This window comes from Lucilia cuprina, chromosome 4, assembly GCF_022045245.1.
Source record: "Lucilia cuprina isolate Lc7/37 chromosome 4, ASM2204524v1, whole genome shotgun sequence".
In the NCBI taxonomy this organism is placed as follows: domain Eukaryota; kingdom Metazoa; phylum Arthropoda; class Insecta; order Diptera; family Calliphoridae; genus Lucilia; species Lucilia cuprina.
The window spans coordinates 8,388,849-8,403,568 of NC_060952.1; the positions used below are offsets into that span (position 1 = coordinate 8,388,849).

At 30.7% G+C, this 14,720-nt stretch overlaps 3 protein-coding genes across 3 annotated transcripts; 1 reads left to right on the forward strand and 2 right to left on the reverse strand.

Annotated features, from left to right (window-relative positions):
• Nucleotides 1–7,601: 7,601 nt before the first annotated feature.
• LOC111676453 (protoporphyrinogen oxidase) lies at nt 7,602–9,270 on the forward strand. Its single transcript, XM_023437366.2, has one exon. The coding sequence runs from the start codon at nt 7,719–7,721 to the stop codon at nt 9,144–9,146; it is 1,428 nt and encodes a 475-aa protein (XP_023293134.2). The 5' UTR covers nt 7,602–7,718; the 3' UTR covers nt 9,147–9,270.
• Nucleotides 9,150–9,924, reverse strand: LOC111676454 (bolA-like protein DDB_G0274169). The gene is made up of 3 exons (XM_023437367.2): nt 9,784–9,924; nt 9,519–9,730; nt 9,150–9,434 (listed from the first exon to the last, which is right to left on the reverse strand). Exons 1-3 carry the CDS (start codon nt 9,815–9,817, stop codon nt 9,285–9,287), a joined length of 396 nt encoding a protein of 131 aa, XP_023293135.2. The 5' UTR covers nt 9,818–9,924; the 3' UTR covers nt 9,150–9,284.
• A 160-nt stretch (nt 9,925–10,084) lies between these two features.
• On the reverse strand, nt 10,085–14,471 carry LOC111676444 (CLK4-associating serine/arginine rich protein). The gene is made up of 7 exons (XM_023437355.2): nt 14,231–14,471; nt 14,072–14,169; nt 11,857–13,671; nt 11,639–11,768; nt 11,263–11,368; nt 11,055–11,160; nt 10,085–10,988 (listed from the first exon to the last, which is right to left on the reverse strand). The coding sequence occupies exons 1-7, from the start codon at nt 14,327–14,329 to the stop codon at nt 10,256–10,258; spliced, it is 3,087 nt and encodes a 1,028-aa protein (XP_023293123.2). The 5' UTR covers nt 14,330–14,471; the 3' UTR covers nt 10,085–10,255.
• Between the last annotated feature and the right edge of the window lie 249 nt (nt 14,472–14,720).

Genomic DNA, 14,720 nt, shown 5'->3' on the forward strand with positions numbered 1-14,720 from the left:
TTGGTGTGTCATAACGTCCATGGACATAAAGACCGTTACCGTCTAGTCTATAGTCTAGTCTATAGTCTAGTCTATAGTCTAGTCTATAGTCTAGTCTATAGCCTAGTCTATAGTCTAGTCTAGTCTATAGTCTAGTCTAGTTTATAGTCTAGTCTATTGTCTAGTCTATAGTCTAGTCTATAGTCTAGTCTATAGTCTAGTCTATAGTCTACTATATAGTCTAGTCTATAATCTAGTCTATAGTCTAGTCTATAGTCTAGTCTATAGTCTAGTCTATAGTCTAGTCTATAGTCTAGTCTATAGTCTAGTCTATAGTCTAGTCTATAGTCTAGTCTATAGTCTAGTCTGTCGTCTAGTCCACAGTCTAGTTTATAGTCTACTACATTATCTAGTCTTATGTAGTCTAGTCTATAGTTTAGTATATATATTCTAGTCAATAGACAGAACCATCAGTCTGTTTCCAATAAATAAATAAATTTAAATATAGAAATTTTCAATTAATTATTTATAGAACATTATCTAATGGTTTTTTATATAGAAAATATCCTATAATATTTCTTTTTGCGACAATTTTTATTAAATTCTCCTTTTGAATTATTAAAATTTTTTTTTCTTAAGAGAGAATTTAGAGGGAATTTAATTTTCAGTCGCTAAATTTTAAAATAAACTTTTCTCTTTTCATTAGAATTTTCGATAAATTTTCTTAAAATCTTAAAAAATTCTTAATACATCTTTATATTTTGAATTCAGAATTTTTACAAAACCTGAATAAACTCACTATAACAATTTAAGAGCGCTGTAATTGTCAAAATTGTCAAAAGTTTTTGACTTTTATACATTTTGACAAAATAGTTGTAATCAAAATTTAAAACTTTAAATTTCAGTCAAGAATATTCCAAGATTTCATATTTTACAAACATTTTTGCCAAAAAGAAGTATAATTTTAGGCTTGATCTGATATTATATTGTAAAACTTAATAGTTGGACGGCTGTAAGGAATTATTTGTTTATAAAAAGTTTTTAACATGTTCATTTTAAAAATATATATAAATATGAAATTATAATTTAGAAGCAATAAAGGAATAACACTCACCTAGTACAGGCTAAACCAACGTGCCACTCCACTGTTGCCAACATTCACACCAAAAACTTGCACATGAGTTACTTATCGAAGTTAGTAAATGTTTTGCAATCACTAAATTTGTTTTTGGTGAAAAATTACAGGACGAATTCCATAATTTGTAGGCTTCACGTAAGGGAAAGTGGATTGTTGGGTTGTAAGTTATGGCGTTTAATTTAATTATTTTACTTTATTTTTGAAAATATTTTGTTGTTGTTACAGAATACCAATTAACAAAATTGACACTTATTTAAATAACAGACACACGTTTAAATACAAAATACAAATTATAATTTGTAAAATAAGCTTAAGCCACAAGGATTTGATTTTTTTTTTAATTTTAAATATTAATTTAAATCAATTAATTTAAGTGTAATTGGTTGGTATTCTATTAATTTATTATATATATTTAGATATTATTTTTAAATATATTTTTATAATAATAATTATATTAATTCAAAACAATGGCACTTTAAATAGGTTAACACAATTTTTCTTTATTTTTAAATTTATTTTTATTCAAACGTTTAATTTCTGCAAAGAAAAAACAAATTTTTAATTTTTATTCTATAGAAACAAATTAATGTTTAAAATTAATTTTGTTTAGTTTTTGTTTGATGATTAAGAAAGATTATCTGTTTTAAGCGGTAAGATTTTTATCGTTTTTTTATTTATTTTTTGTATTTATAAGCACTTTTTCTCTTATTTTTTGACATCAAAAGGAAGTCAAATAAATAGAACAACAATAACAGATAAAAAACGGACAAAATAAAACTGTGAGCTTTCCTAAAAGCTTTTAACGAAGAATACACACACATACTAAGAAGAAGAAAAAATAACATAAATATAAAATCCCTAAAAAGGATAAAAAGAAATTACAAAAAAAAAAAAATTTTACAACAATTCATAGTTAAGAAGTTATTAATTATTTAGTTTTAATTATTTTTATATTTAATGTTTTTTTCCGGTTGATAAATATTTTATTTATTAATTTATGGGTTTTTAGTTTGTTTTCTTTTAACTGCACTAAATTATTATTTATTACTGGTAAACAAATTTTTATATTACACATCCGCACCGTTGAACGTTTAAACATAAAATGCCTGGTTGCCTGTTTTTCAGTTTTCTTAGTTAATGAAGAGCAAATAGCTTTTCGTTAGCACTGCAGAGAGAGAGTAAAAGTGAAAGAGAGAAACCGTAAAAGAGTATGAAAGCAAATAGATAAAGGAAAATGAAAACAAAAACACACTGCCCTACTTTTTGTTTTGTCTTTCCTTTTTTTGTTATCAAGTACATAAACGTTCGTTGCACGTAAATACTCACACACACGCACACACACATGTATGTTTATAACCCCGTCTTATACATAGACAATGTGTCTATGTGACCAAGTTTTTTCCTTTCGGCCATTTATACGAACGAATCCAACTTTTTGTATTTATTTATTTTTTACTTAAATTTTCTACTCTCGTCTTACACTCATACTTATAAAGAGATTTACATACATATGAACATAGATACATCTATCATGTAGGAACAGAAATTATTTGATAAAATTTTTTATTATTTTATTATTATCCCTTTTTTCATGCGGAATAAAAATGAAGTCCTAACACAGACATATCTACAAACATACATATAAATATGTATATTTTTTTTAAAACATACATACATGTATTTTTACATGCATGCTTGCTTACAATAAAACTGTTTTCTCTATTCCACAATCAAAATGTTTGATTTGATTGATTGTTAGAAATTATTTTTAATAAATATTAAATAAATGTATGAAAAATTCGAAGTTTTTTTTTCATATTTACCGTAAAATTTTAACGTCTCGCATTTAATCTTTAAACTAATTTTTTATGAAAATTTAAACTCATTGACAAATTATATTAATATTACACTAACAATTAAGATTTCTATACTACGGCGTGCCGAATCTTATATACCCTTCACCATTATTATTTTTAAAATTTTAGGACCCGATATCTAGAAATAAAAATATAATAAAGAAAATTTAAGAATTCAACGCCGCCGCCCTCTATCCTTAAGAAATCAAACCCATGACCTAGGGTCTAACTGAGTAGAGCACTACTATCATGTTCTCTGGGTTTCGACTTTTCTTTAATCCAATGTATTACAAACCGGTTGACAATTTTATCGCAAATATCGCTTATTACGGCAAAATGCTTTAACTTAATATCTCTTAAACTAAGAGAAACGAGAAACAATGTACATTAGGGAGTTCCGAGGACAACTTGCGTCTTACTCTATCGAATTCCTAATTAACTGCAAGTGATTGATAATCCCGATCTCAGTACAAAAGACAAAAGACTTTAATCGAAATGGATCTTTAAAATACTTCTATTTTCAACTTACTATACGCGTCTGTTCCATTATCAATACTAAGACTAAACTTGAAAATGTCTCAATACTGAATGTTTTTAATTTTCTCTACAATATTTCCAATAATTGATAAAATATCGGAGTAAAACCTTTCAAAACAACTTTTTATAGAATTATTAATTTCTATGTAGGATAGAAGGGGGATCTTAGCCATAGGGGCATATCTGCCAAACTCGAATAGCTAGAAGATCAAATAATCAATTTTATCACAAATAAGTTTTAATATTTGTATTTTTTTTTTTGTTTTATTTTACTAATGACAAATCTGCCCCTTGGCGAATGTTGGGCTTGCCGCATCTTCGTTTTTTGTCAGTGCGGAAAATTTAATAAAATATGTATAATAAGATGACAAAGGAATCATTGAAATGGATAAAACTAAAGTCAACATATCTAAGTATACTAAGCAGGAAAAGATTGGGAATAAGTTTAATTCGAGAGTGTCTCAAAAAAAGTGGCTATGGTCCCCCTTCTACACTATGTAGAAGTATGGGTCGCAAAATATATTGTTCTTATCTGCAAATTAGTCAAATAAACTAAATTTGAATAAATATAATGTTGAAATATTAGTTTTGAAAACATGCATATAACAAAACAGTGATTTATTTCAAAAACTGATCAATTTCCCAAACACATATATGTTAATCCTTATCCAACACTAATATATGGAAATAAAAAATTTTAATAGATAAAATTTTTTCCGGCTGAAAAAAATACCAAAAGCGTTTGATATTAAACAATTACTTTTAACCACAATTGCGCCCCATAACAAACTAGTTTTTCTTTTTTTCTATTTTTTCACATTCTAGTCAACATCAATTGACCTAAAAAATAATTCCAAAGAATACTATATATGTATATAAGACAAACGAATCATACAAAAACAAAAAAACAAAGCACCTAGTACTTAGTTACAAAATCAAAACGTAACTCTTTTTGAATAGAAATTTTCTTTAACAATATTTCCTACTACTTACAACATTCATTATTAAATAGTTTTTAAGTCCCCTGCTGATAAATAAAAAAAAAATTTAAGAAAAAATAAAGTAAAAACAAAAGGTAAGAAATAAAAAAAATAAAACTAATAAATGTTTTTTTATTTTCCTTTTTGTAGTTTTTGCTCTTTATAGGGTTCAATGAAATAATACGAAGGTGGGAGTTGTTAGTATCTGTTTAAACGATGTTGTTATTGGTTCACCTACATTTTTGACTCGTTTATGAGAAAAAGTGTTCTGGTGTTTGGTTCTAACTGCCTGCCTTGTACACTCGTTGAGAGTATGTGTGTATGTATAATCGTTTTTCCGTTTCCATATACATATATAAAAATATCTATAGATATTTTTAAAGTATAGAAACCTAAGACCCGATTAAGTTTGATTTTTTTTTTTAATTTTTATATAATTGACTTTTTTTTCTTAATTTAAAAATTTTTCAAAATTTTTAATTATTTTCTGTTTAAAAGCACATTTTTTTAATATAATTTTTAAATTCCTATATACACACAACTTATTTATATGTATAAGTCCTCATATACATATATTTATATATATGTATTTTTATGAAAATTCTTTTACAAACATTTTTCTGTATAAAATATTTTAAATTTTTGTAGATATTTACTTTTTCCCATAAAAAAACTTTTAAATTCTTTATTAATTTTGCTTGAAAATTTGTTTAAAAAAATTATTTAATTTCCATTTTTTCTTCTAGATTTCAAAAATTTTCACACATTATTTTGTATGTATATGTATTTTATACAATATTCTAGATTTACACAAAACGACACTTCAACACGCGACCGTTATTTTTATTTCACGAACCTTTCACGACAGCAGTTAAAACATTTCTGACACAGTTTATTCATGTCACATATTTTTAGGGGTTTATTTTTGCTCTATAACTGATGCCTGCTTATGTGCTTGGCTTTCTCTCGTTTTCACTCTCTGTGTCTCTATCTCTTGGCCAGGTTCTTTGTTTGATGTGTGTTTTACTTTGTGTCAAGATAAAACACGAAAATAAAGCTCTATTGATGTTCGTTCTTTGACATTTTGTTTCTATAGGAATTTTCCGAATCAATAAGATATTTGTTGTTGTGTTAATTTCTTGTTGTTTCCAGTTTGGTTATAATTTTTTTGATTCTATTATTTTTTAGTGTAATTTCATCCTTCCTTTTTTGGGTTTAGAGCACTATTGCCATATGTTTTAAAGCGTGGGAAACAAATGAGATTAGGTTAAGATACCGGGGAATAGAATTAAACTAAAGAAAAACATTTATATTCATAAACAATCTTTAAAAGTACAATTTTGTTTTAATAATTGAATAAATTATTTTTTTTAATTATAAAGAATTTCAAAAGGAGACAAGGTTTTGCCATTTACTGTTGAGTAAATTTTTATTCAGCAAAATTGGAAACATAAAGACTAGATAAAGTAAGTTTCTACGGACTTTTAAAGAAATCTATATATTAAAATAATTTTTTAATAAATTAAAGAAAAATACATATGAGTTTGCTAATTTTGGGAAACCACACACAGTCCTCAATACCATCTTTGAAGGAAATCAACTGTATATTAACCCAAAAACACCTCAGCTTGCACTTTGTGAAGTTTCGTTACGATATCTCCAATAGTTCACGAGAAACCGAATTATTTAGAAATAAAACTTTTCTTAAACACACAATAGTTATCGTTTCAACTGATAAACCTACAGACGTATGAGGAATATTAATTTCAACTCAATAATAATTATCATACGACTGTTATAAAAACTTTTCATCATTCTTTTAAATTATAATTTAACTATTATAAGGGTGGCCTTTTTTGTTGTTAAATTTAAGAGTTTTTTTTTTTTTTGTTAAATTAACACTATACAACTCTACTTTTATTAATTTTATTATTCCTTTTTGCTGCCATTCTTTTAGATGAAATTAATGATTAAGAGAGTGTGCGTGTAATTTACATGTTTTTGATTTTTTTATTTGTCTCCCTATATTTTTATTTCATTTTATAAAAGCAAAGGAAGAAAATATTAAAAACCATGAGAAAGAGAGAAAGTATTTTAGTATAAGTGTTTGTTTGTTTGTTTTCATTTGTTATGATATTTTTCCGCTTTGTTTTTGTTACGTTTTTTTAACTAACAACAATACAAACACAACGACTGTTTAAGTAAACGTTTATAAACAAACACATACATTTGTTTCCTTTATTTTATATATTTTATTTCCGGTTTTTATCTAAAATTTTTTATCTAACATTTACTAGTTCATATACATACACACTATTTGTTTGTTTATTATGATTTTAACTATGCAAGTGTGTATATGTATATACATATGTATGTATCTGTGTACTAACAGACACAACATTTAAATAACAACCTCCCCTCGACCATACAATTGAAACAGGAACAACAACATTTCCTCAACATTCTACTTCTCGCCTCTTTGGCATGTCCTGCTGAGCGGCAGAATGAGCAAAAGTTTATGAAGAAATGTTGGCATGTTGTCATGTTTTCAATTAGCATTTATATTATTTTCTTTAACAATAGTGTTACAAAGATGTCTGCATATATTTTTCAATTTAAAAAAATATTTCATTGATACAGATTCTATTTGACTTAGTTATGTACGGTGTTAAGTAAATGGATTAGATGGATGTATTTCGTTGTAAATAAAGGAAATATTACAAAGACTTCTAACATAAAAGGGCCAGCATTTTCTTTCTGTTTAATTAATTATTTATGTACTTATACCATGAAGGCTTTTAAAAATATTTGTTAAATTTGTTATAGGCTAATGACAAATTCAGTCATATATTAAATAATTCATAAAAGTAGCAGTCCTGCTCTATGTTTTAACACTCTTAACATTGCCTTAAAGTAGGCTTTATAAAAATGACTTAACACGTTTACACTACGCTAACAAATTTCACTTAATCCTAAAAGTATGCTTTACAATTGTACACTACTGCATAAAAACATTCAGAAATTTATCTACACATTTCTACTTATATTTTTCTATGACTGTTCTCAGCTGAAAAATGTAAACAAACAACAAATGTCAAACAGATAACAACAAGCTATGTGTTGTCATTCTTGAAGTTAAGTGTTTGTTCTATATATTTATTTAATTATTTTTTTAGAGTTTTATTTAAAAAAAAATAATAACTTTATAAAATATATTCAAATATAACTATGCCCATTGTTTTGGGTGGAGGTATTAGTGGCCTTTCGGCTGGCTATTATTTGTTGAAAAAATTTGGTCAACCAACGGCTATCTTTGAAGCTTCCAATCGTATAGGTGGCTGGATACGTACGGAAAAGCATAAAGAAAAAGGTTTCATATTTGAAGCAGGACCAAGAACAATTCGACCTAAGGGTATGCAAGGAGCTAATACTTTAGAGTTGATAGAAGATCTACAAGTACCCATAGAGGGTATAAAGTCTACACATGCAGCTGCTAAGAATCGTATGATCTATGCTAAGGGACAATTATGTATGCTGCCCAATAGTTTGGGTGGTGCCTTAAAAACCATACCACCGTTTACACAACCCTTGATGATGGCAATATGGAATGATTTAAAATCTGGTGCCAAAAGAATCAAATACGGCGATGAATCCATATACGATTTTGTACACAGAAGATTTGGTGCAGAGATTGCCGACTATGCTATAAGTCCCATGATTTGTGGTATATGTGCCGGCGATGCCAAAGAGATAAGTGTACGTTTTTTAATGAACGATCTCTTTGAGACGGAACAAAAATATGGTGGTGTAGTTAAAGGTATGCTTATGAGTAGCATGCATAAAAATAAAAAAGACAGCAAAGCTTTGGGCTTATTTAATGAAAAAGAACCGAATTTATTTACCGAAGCTAAGAAAGAAAAATGGAGCATGTATAGTGTAAAATATGGTTTGGAAACATTACCCAAACGCATTAATGATTATTTAAAGTCTCATAATGTGGAGGTAAATTTAAGCTCAGAATGCAAAGACATGGTTTTCTCTACAAACGGTGTACGTTTAAATATTAAGGAGCAAGAGATAGAGACGGACCATGTTATTAGTTCAATTCCCAGTTACAAACTAGCTGCTTGCCTTAAAAATCAACATCCTGGTTTGGCTGGTCAACTTTTAGCCATACCCTATGTCGATGTAGCAGTAATCAATTTACAATACAACAATAAGGACTTGTTAAAACAGCCTGCCTTTGGTTTCTTAGTTCCTCCCCTAGAGAGAAGGCCTATATTGGGTGTAATATTCGATAGTTGCTGTTTTGATATGCAAGACAATACCGTGCTTACGGTCATGATGGGTGGCAAATGGTTTGAGCAATACTTTGGCCAAAATCCTTCACAAAAAGAACTTTTAGACATTGCCTTAAATGAGCTGCAACGTATAATGGGTATACATCAGGAGCCGAAAACAACGAGGGTTCATATTTTGAAAAAATGTATTCCACAATACAATGTCGGGCACAAGCAAAGAGTTGAGGACATAAAACGTTATATACAACGCTATAAATTGCCTTTATCATTATGTGGATCAGCATATGACGGTGTAGGTATAAATGATGTTATTCTGTCTGCCCGAAAGAGTGTCGAGGAACTGCCTTCGACCTAATAAAAACGGTTATTATGAAAGCAAGTTTTTTTATTATTATTTAGAATAATTTGTTAACGTTACATTTATTTTATGTAAGATTTAATTAATAGAATTAACAAAACATATGGGAAAATTGTAAAAAGCATTTTCTTTTATCTATTTGCCAAAACCTCCTCTGCAGTTGGGACTTGGTTCTACGGTATATGAAGGCTGCCATTGTTTGGGTGTTTTGGCTTCTATAGATAAGGCATGTGGAAAAAGATGTTCTAACTTTTCCTTAACCACTTGATTTACCAAACGATGTCTCTGAAAACCAAAAATCATTAGTTTTAAATAGTTGACACTATTAAAAACTTTATAAAATGAAAGTTGAGGAACACTCGGCTTTACCTTTATCAATGGAAGATCTTCAAACTTTTCCGAAACTATTAAAACTTTGAAATGTGTTTCAGCTCCTTTGGGCACATTATGCATGTAGGATTCATTTATCACTTCCAAGTGCACCGGTTGCAACTTTTCTGTTATGGCCATGGAAATGGCTTCCGCTACAGGACCTTTACTTTCACCAATAGTACTCATATTATTTTGTATTTGTACAAAAGCTACAAAATAAAATTTATATATTTTTTCTTATTAATAATATATCAAAACTTACGTCTTTTGATTAATAAACGGCTAATATTTATCATTTTGTGTTATTTATTTGTTGTTGTTGCTGATTATGACAACCACAGAGTTGTAAAATTTTGTGAAAAATGTACTACTACAAGTTTACTGCAGCCATTAACATATGTTTATTAATCTACAGTAAAACATCGATATAATACTTTAAACGTAACCATAAAGACGTTAATCATTTTAAAATTACCAATAAACAAAAAATTTAAAATAAGTCCCATAAAAAAAGTTTTTTTTTTATATTTTAAAAATCGTTTTATTTCAAAATTTTTGTTTTAAGTTAACGCAGATTTTAAAAATTTAACAAGTACATAAATATGTATCTTTATTTTTAATTTTCATAAGAAAATCTTTAAACTTAAAAAAATGAAATATAAAAGAAAAATTAAAAAAGGAAAAAAACCATCTTTAGAATTACTTTTTATGTAATCCTTTTTAAAAATGAGACACTAATAATCCACCAATTTTTTCAATTTCGGTGGAGCTGAAATAACAACACGACTACGACTGGTCGTATTTGTTGACGTTGTAGAGGTAGTACCACTTGTTGTAGCAGTTTGTTGAGAACCTTCGCCAGCACGGTGATCACGGTGATGTCTATCTCTATCCGAACGTTCTCGTCCATCACCACCTCTGTCGGAGCGATAGCGATCAGAGGTGCCGCTACTACCCCAATACCTTTGTCTATCATTATCACGATCCCTGTCTCTATTGCGCATGCGATCCCTGTCTCTATCACGATCTCGATCCCGTTCGCGATCTCTATCTCGATCACGTTCGTTTCTAGATGTTGATCGTCTACGGCGATCATCATAACGTGAACGTTCAGTATTATAACGTGTAGATCTCTCATAGCTTGGCTCTCGATGACGTCTTGGACGCGATACACTACGTCTTCGACGCCTAGAGTTGCTACGTCTGCTACGAGATTGAGAGCGTGATCTCGGATGTCTACTAGAACGACTTGGCGATCGCCTACGCTCACGACTAGACGAACGTTTTAAGGTTATAGGTGATTTGCGCTTATGTTCACGACTACGACGTCTAGTGGTTTTGACACTAGAACGCTCGCTGCTACGTGATTTGCTACGTTTAGATTTGGTAGCTTCAGCAGTATCTGAATTATCACTATCTGATTCTTTACTATTTTGCGACCCATAACGGTGTCGTAACTCTCTTTGTCTAAAATTTTAAAATTAAAATAATGTCATTATTTTACTTTCATCTAAAAGAGAAAAGACTACAAACCTTCTGCGTAATTTTATGGATAATTCACGCATTTCTTCCTCACGTTCCTGTTGTAATTGTCTTTCCCTTTCAGTTTTCTCAATCTCAGCTTTCTTGTCCGCTTTATCTGCAATTTTGAAAATAAAAAAGTAGAAAAAATACATCAATATCTTTGGAATTTTAAAAAGAAATAAAGGCTTAATTGGTGCCACACTGTACACTCGCTTACATTGCTTATTAAGCAAATTCTGCATTTTCCTTTTTAGGCGTTCCCGTAAATTTAAACGCCCACTGCTGCTACTGCCACCACCACCGCCTCCACTTCCAGAAGAGCCCTGTAAGAAGTCACTTTAAATAATTAACAAATAAGTTCTATCGTAATAAAGAGTGCCTTTGGTCCGGTAAAATATGTCTCTAAAAAACGTATGATATTCTAAATGAAATCCTAATCGGTCTTGTAAGTTGTTCATGTCAATGTCATAATATATGGTAAGGGTAGTTTTTGTGGATTTTGATTCGTTAATTTCTCTAGACAGGTTGTGGTCCCCATATACATAGATATATTGGTGTGTGAGGCTTGAATTTATTTGTTGGTTCTTACTGACTTTGGTTTCGGGAGCATTACTATTGGACGTGTTGGAGCCATATTTGCCTGTTTGCTGCGGCGTTTGCTGATGTTGTTTTCCCTTATAAGATGAGGTTGAAGTTGTAGGTAAAGGATTTGACTTTTCTGAGCTAAGATTGAGATAATTTTTAGTTTAATTTGCTTTTTAATTAAATAAAATTCATAGAAAAAAACACAGAGGGTCAACTTTACACTTACGTAGTGTCCATATCCATAAGTTCTTGAGTATCTAACGTTTCTTTAGGTTTTGGGGCTTGTGATGAATTATTGTCATCTTCGTCTTCATTTTCCGTGTCTGAATTACTTTCAGATGAAGAATATTCCTCTTTTTTACGACCATAATAGCGCTTTAGTGGTGGAGGAGGAGGTTCAATTACATTTACAACGGGCAAAGATTGTTTGCTGGCGACTGTTTCGATAGGTAAAGGTACAGTAGGTTGAGTAGGATTTGTTAAGGCCGGTTTTAATGGTGTAGTTACAGGGGAAACTATACTTTCTGTTTGTTTAGTAAGAGTAGCTTCTAAGGCTTTTCGAGGAGATTTAGATTTTTCTTTTGTATCAATCGCTCTGCTGCGCCTGGTGTTTGATGTACTACGTGATCTGCGCCTTGTAGACGAAATTTTCATAGGACTGCGTTTAGATCTTCTGATGGACTTGTAATTTGTACGCAATGGCGATATGGAACTTCTAGCTATTGACGTTGATGAAGATGATGATGAATTATATCGTCTACGTCTTGATCTGGATTTAGAACGAGATCTAGAATGTGATCTAGTTCTAGAGCGTTTATAACCTTCTCTATGTCTTCTCGAGTAGGAACTGCGTGATTTGTTCACTGAACGTGATCTAGACCTTGAACGTGAAACAGACCTTTTGTCAGCTTTCCGATGCCTTTTGTATGATGTACTTCTTGATCTCGATGCACGTGGCGACCTCCGTGAACGCTTACGAGTTCGACTAAGCGATCTACTACGAGTGTAGCTACGGCTACGTGTGTTTCTTCTCTTCGAGGTATCATTTAATTGTTTAAGTTTTTCCAGATTCTCCTTTACCTTTTGAGCGTAGGTTGTTTGTCCTAATGCAGCCGAAGTACTTGCACCCACACAGGCTGCCCCCAACGTAGACGATCCTTTACCCAATGTTATGGTTATTTTAGAATGTGGTTGCAATTCATCTTCACCACCAAATGACGTGATGTATGTGATTTTCTCGGTGGTGTCAGAAGGAGAAGGTGACCTCGAATCGCTTTCTTCATCCTTTCCAATATCATCTTCCTTAGCCGCGTAACTTGGCGGACTAAAAGGCCGCCTTGCAATTCGCCTTTCCTTTTGAGCACGCCTTTCCCTTCTTGATTTTCGACCACCTAAAAGGATTTTTTCTCGTTCCTCCTCTCTAGCCAAACGTAATGCATCCGCTTCATCAGCATCTTTGGTCAAATAGGAATAGAAATCGTTACTCAACATGCCATAATTACGACCACATGCATTTAATTCATGTGCTTGATTTGTATCCAATTTCGAAACTTCTATGGAAACATCCATGTCCATATCAGAGTCGGACTCAGATTCTGAATCATTTTCAGTCTTCTTCGTGGAACCAACAGGCACAGTACCAATTGAAGTACCTCCTGCGACTCCTACAGACGTAGAATGTTTTAAATGAGCAAAAGGCTGTTGAGTATCCTGAGGAATTTCTGTTGAATCATCATAAGAGTAGCCTATGGCGGCGCCCGATTTCTGTGATTTCTTTTTGCCTTGGTTACTTTGACCTTCCAATGGTGCATTGGCGCCAAATTGTTCTTCCAAATACAATTGATGTAAAAATTTCTCCTCGGAAACATTTAAGAAATCATTTTGTGCTAATATTCTATAACGTTCGTAATTACATTGTCGTTCTTCCTGAGATACGTCGACTTCATTATCCGAACTTTTCGGTATGGCAGGTATGTAATCTAAATGGGCACGTACATCGAAACGATCTATTAGATTGTCATGTTGGCCTTGCCAAGGAACACTAGATTTTTTGAAATACAAAGAAAATATGAATAAAAGCGTTAAAAAACTGGTGCGTAGAATAATGAACTATTTATACGTATATACATAAGATGCTATGTAGTTAAACATGTTTATTGAACTGGTTTTAGAAAACGAAATGTCCAATGATAAAAGAATTTATTTGTAAAGAATGGGAACAAAAGATGTTGCTAGTTAGTTGTATACAATTGTAATGTAAAGCGTCCTTAGGAATGTGCAATTTAATTTAGTTCCCACATTTTTTGTTTCTTTTGCAAATTCAAAAAAAGAAGCACGTTTGTAAAACCGGAATCTGGATAAACGTTTAAATTTCTACCCTTTTTAAGTTTATACCAATATAAAAGAAAATATGTAATAGCAATAAATTCAATATCACTTGCATGATTGCAGCTCCATCTCCGGCCGCCGCTACGGCCGGATCCAAATGTATTTTGCAACGTCTGCCATGTATTTGTATGAATTGTGTAGGGTCAGCTTGCTAAGATTGTAAAAATAAACAATTAATTACAATTTTATTTATAATTTTAAAAAATACTTGCAATTTTCTCATAAAAATCTTGTCTGCGTTCGGCCCGGCGTCTGTAGTCAACAATGAGACCGCGTATGCGGCGTTCTTGTTTACGGGCTTCATGCCACATATTTAAATATTAATTAAATACAAACTTGTGTAACATTAAAATTATATATTTTCTTTTTAAAACATATATTCTTCAATATTTTTTTAAAAGCCGTAAAAAAAATTACAAACTTATCTCAAACACCTCCACTGCACACAGAGAATTATTCTATTACTTCTTGACAGCTGTCAGTTGTGCGCCAGGTTTAACACACTTGTATACTTTGGTACTTTTTGCTAAATATTTTAAATACCTTTTGAAGCAACTATGCCAAGAGAGAGTGATTACACCTACTTTAGGCAATAGCATAGTGGAATAGACATAGAAAAATAAATAGAAGTGTTACTGAGAGTAAGAAATATTACTCGCTTACATGTACAGGTTCTGTGTGAATTTAATACAATTGTATGAG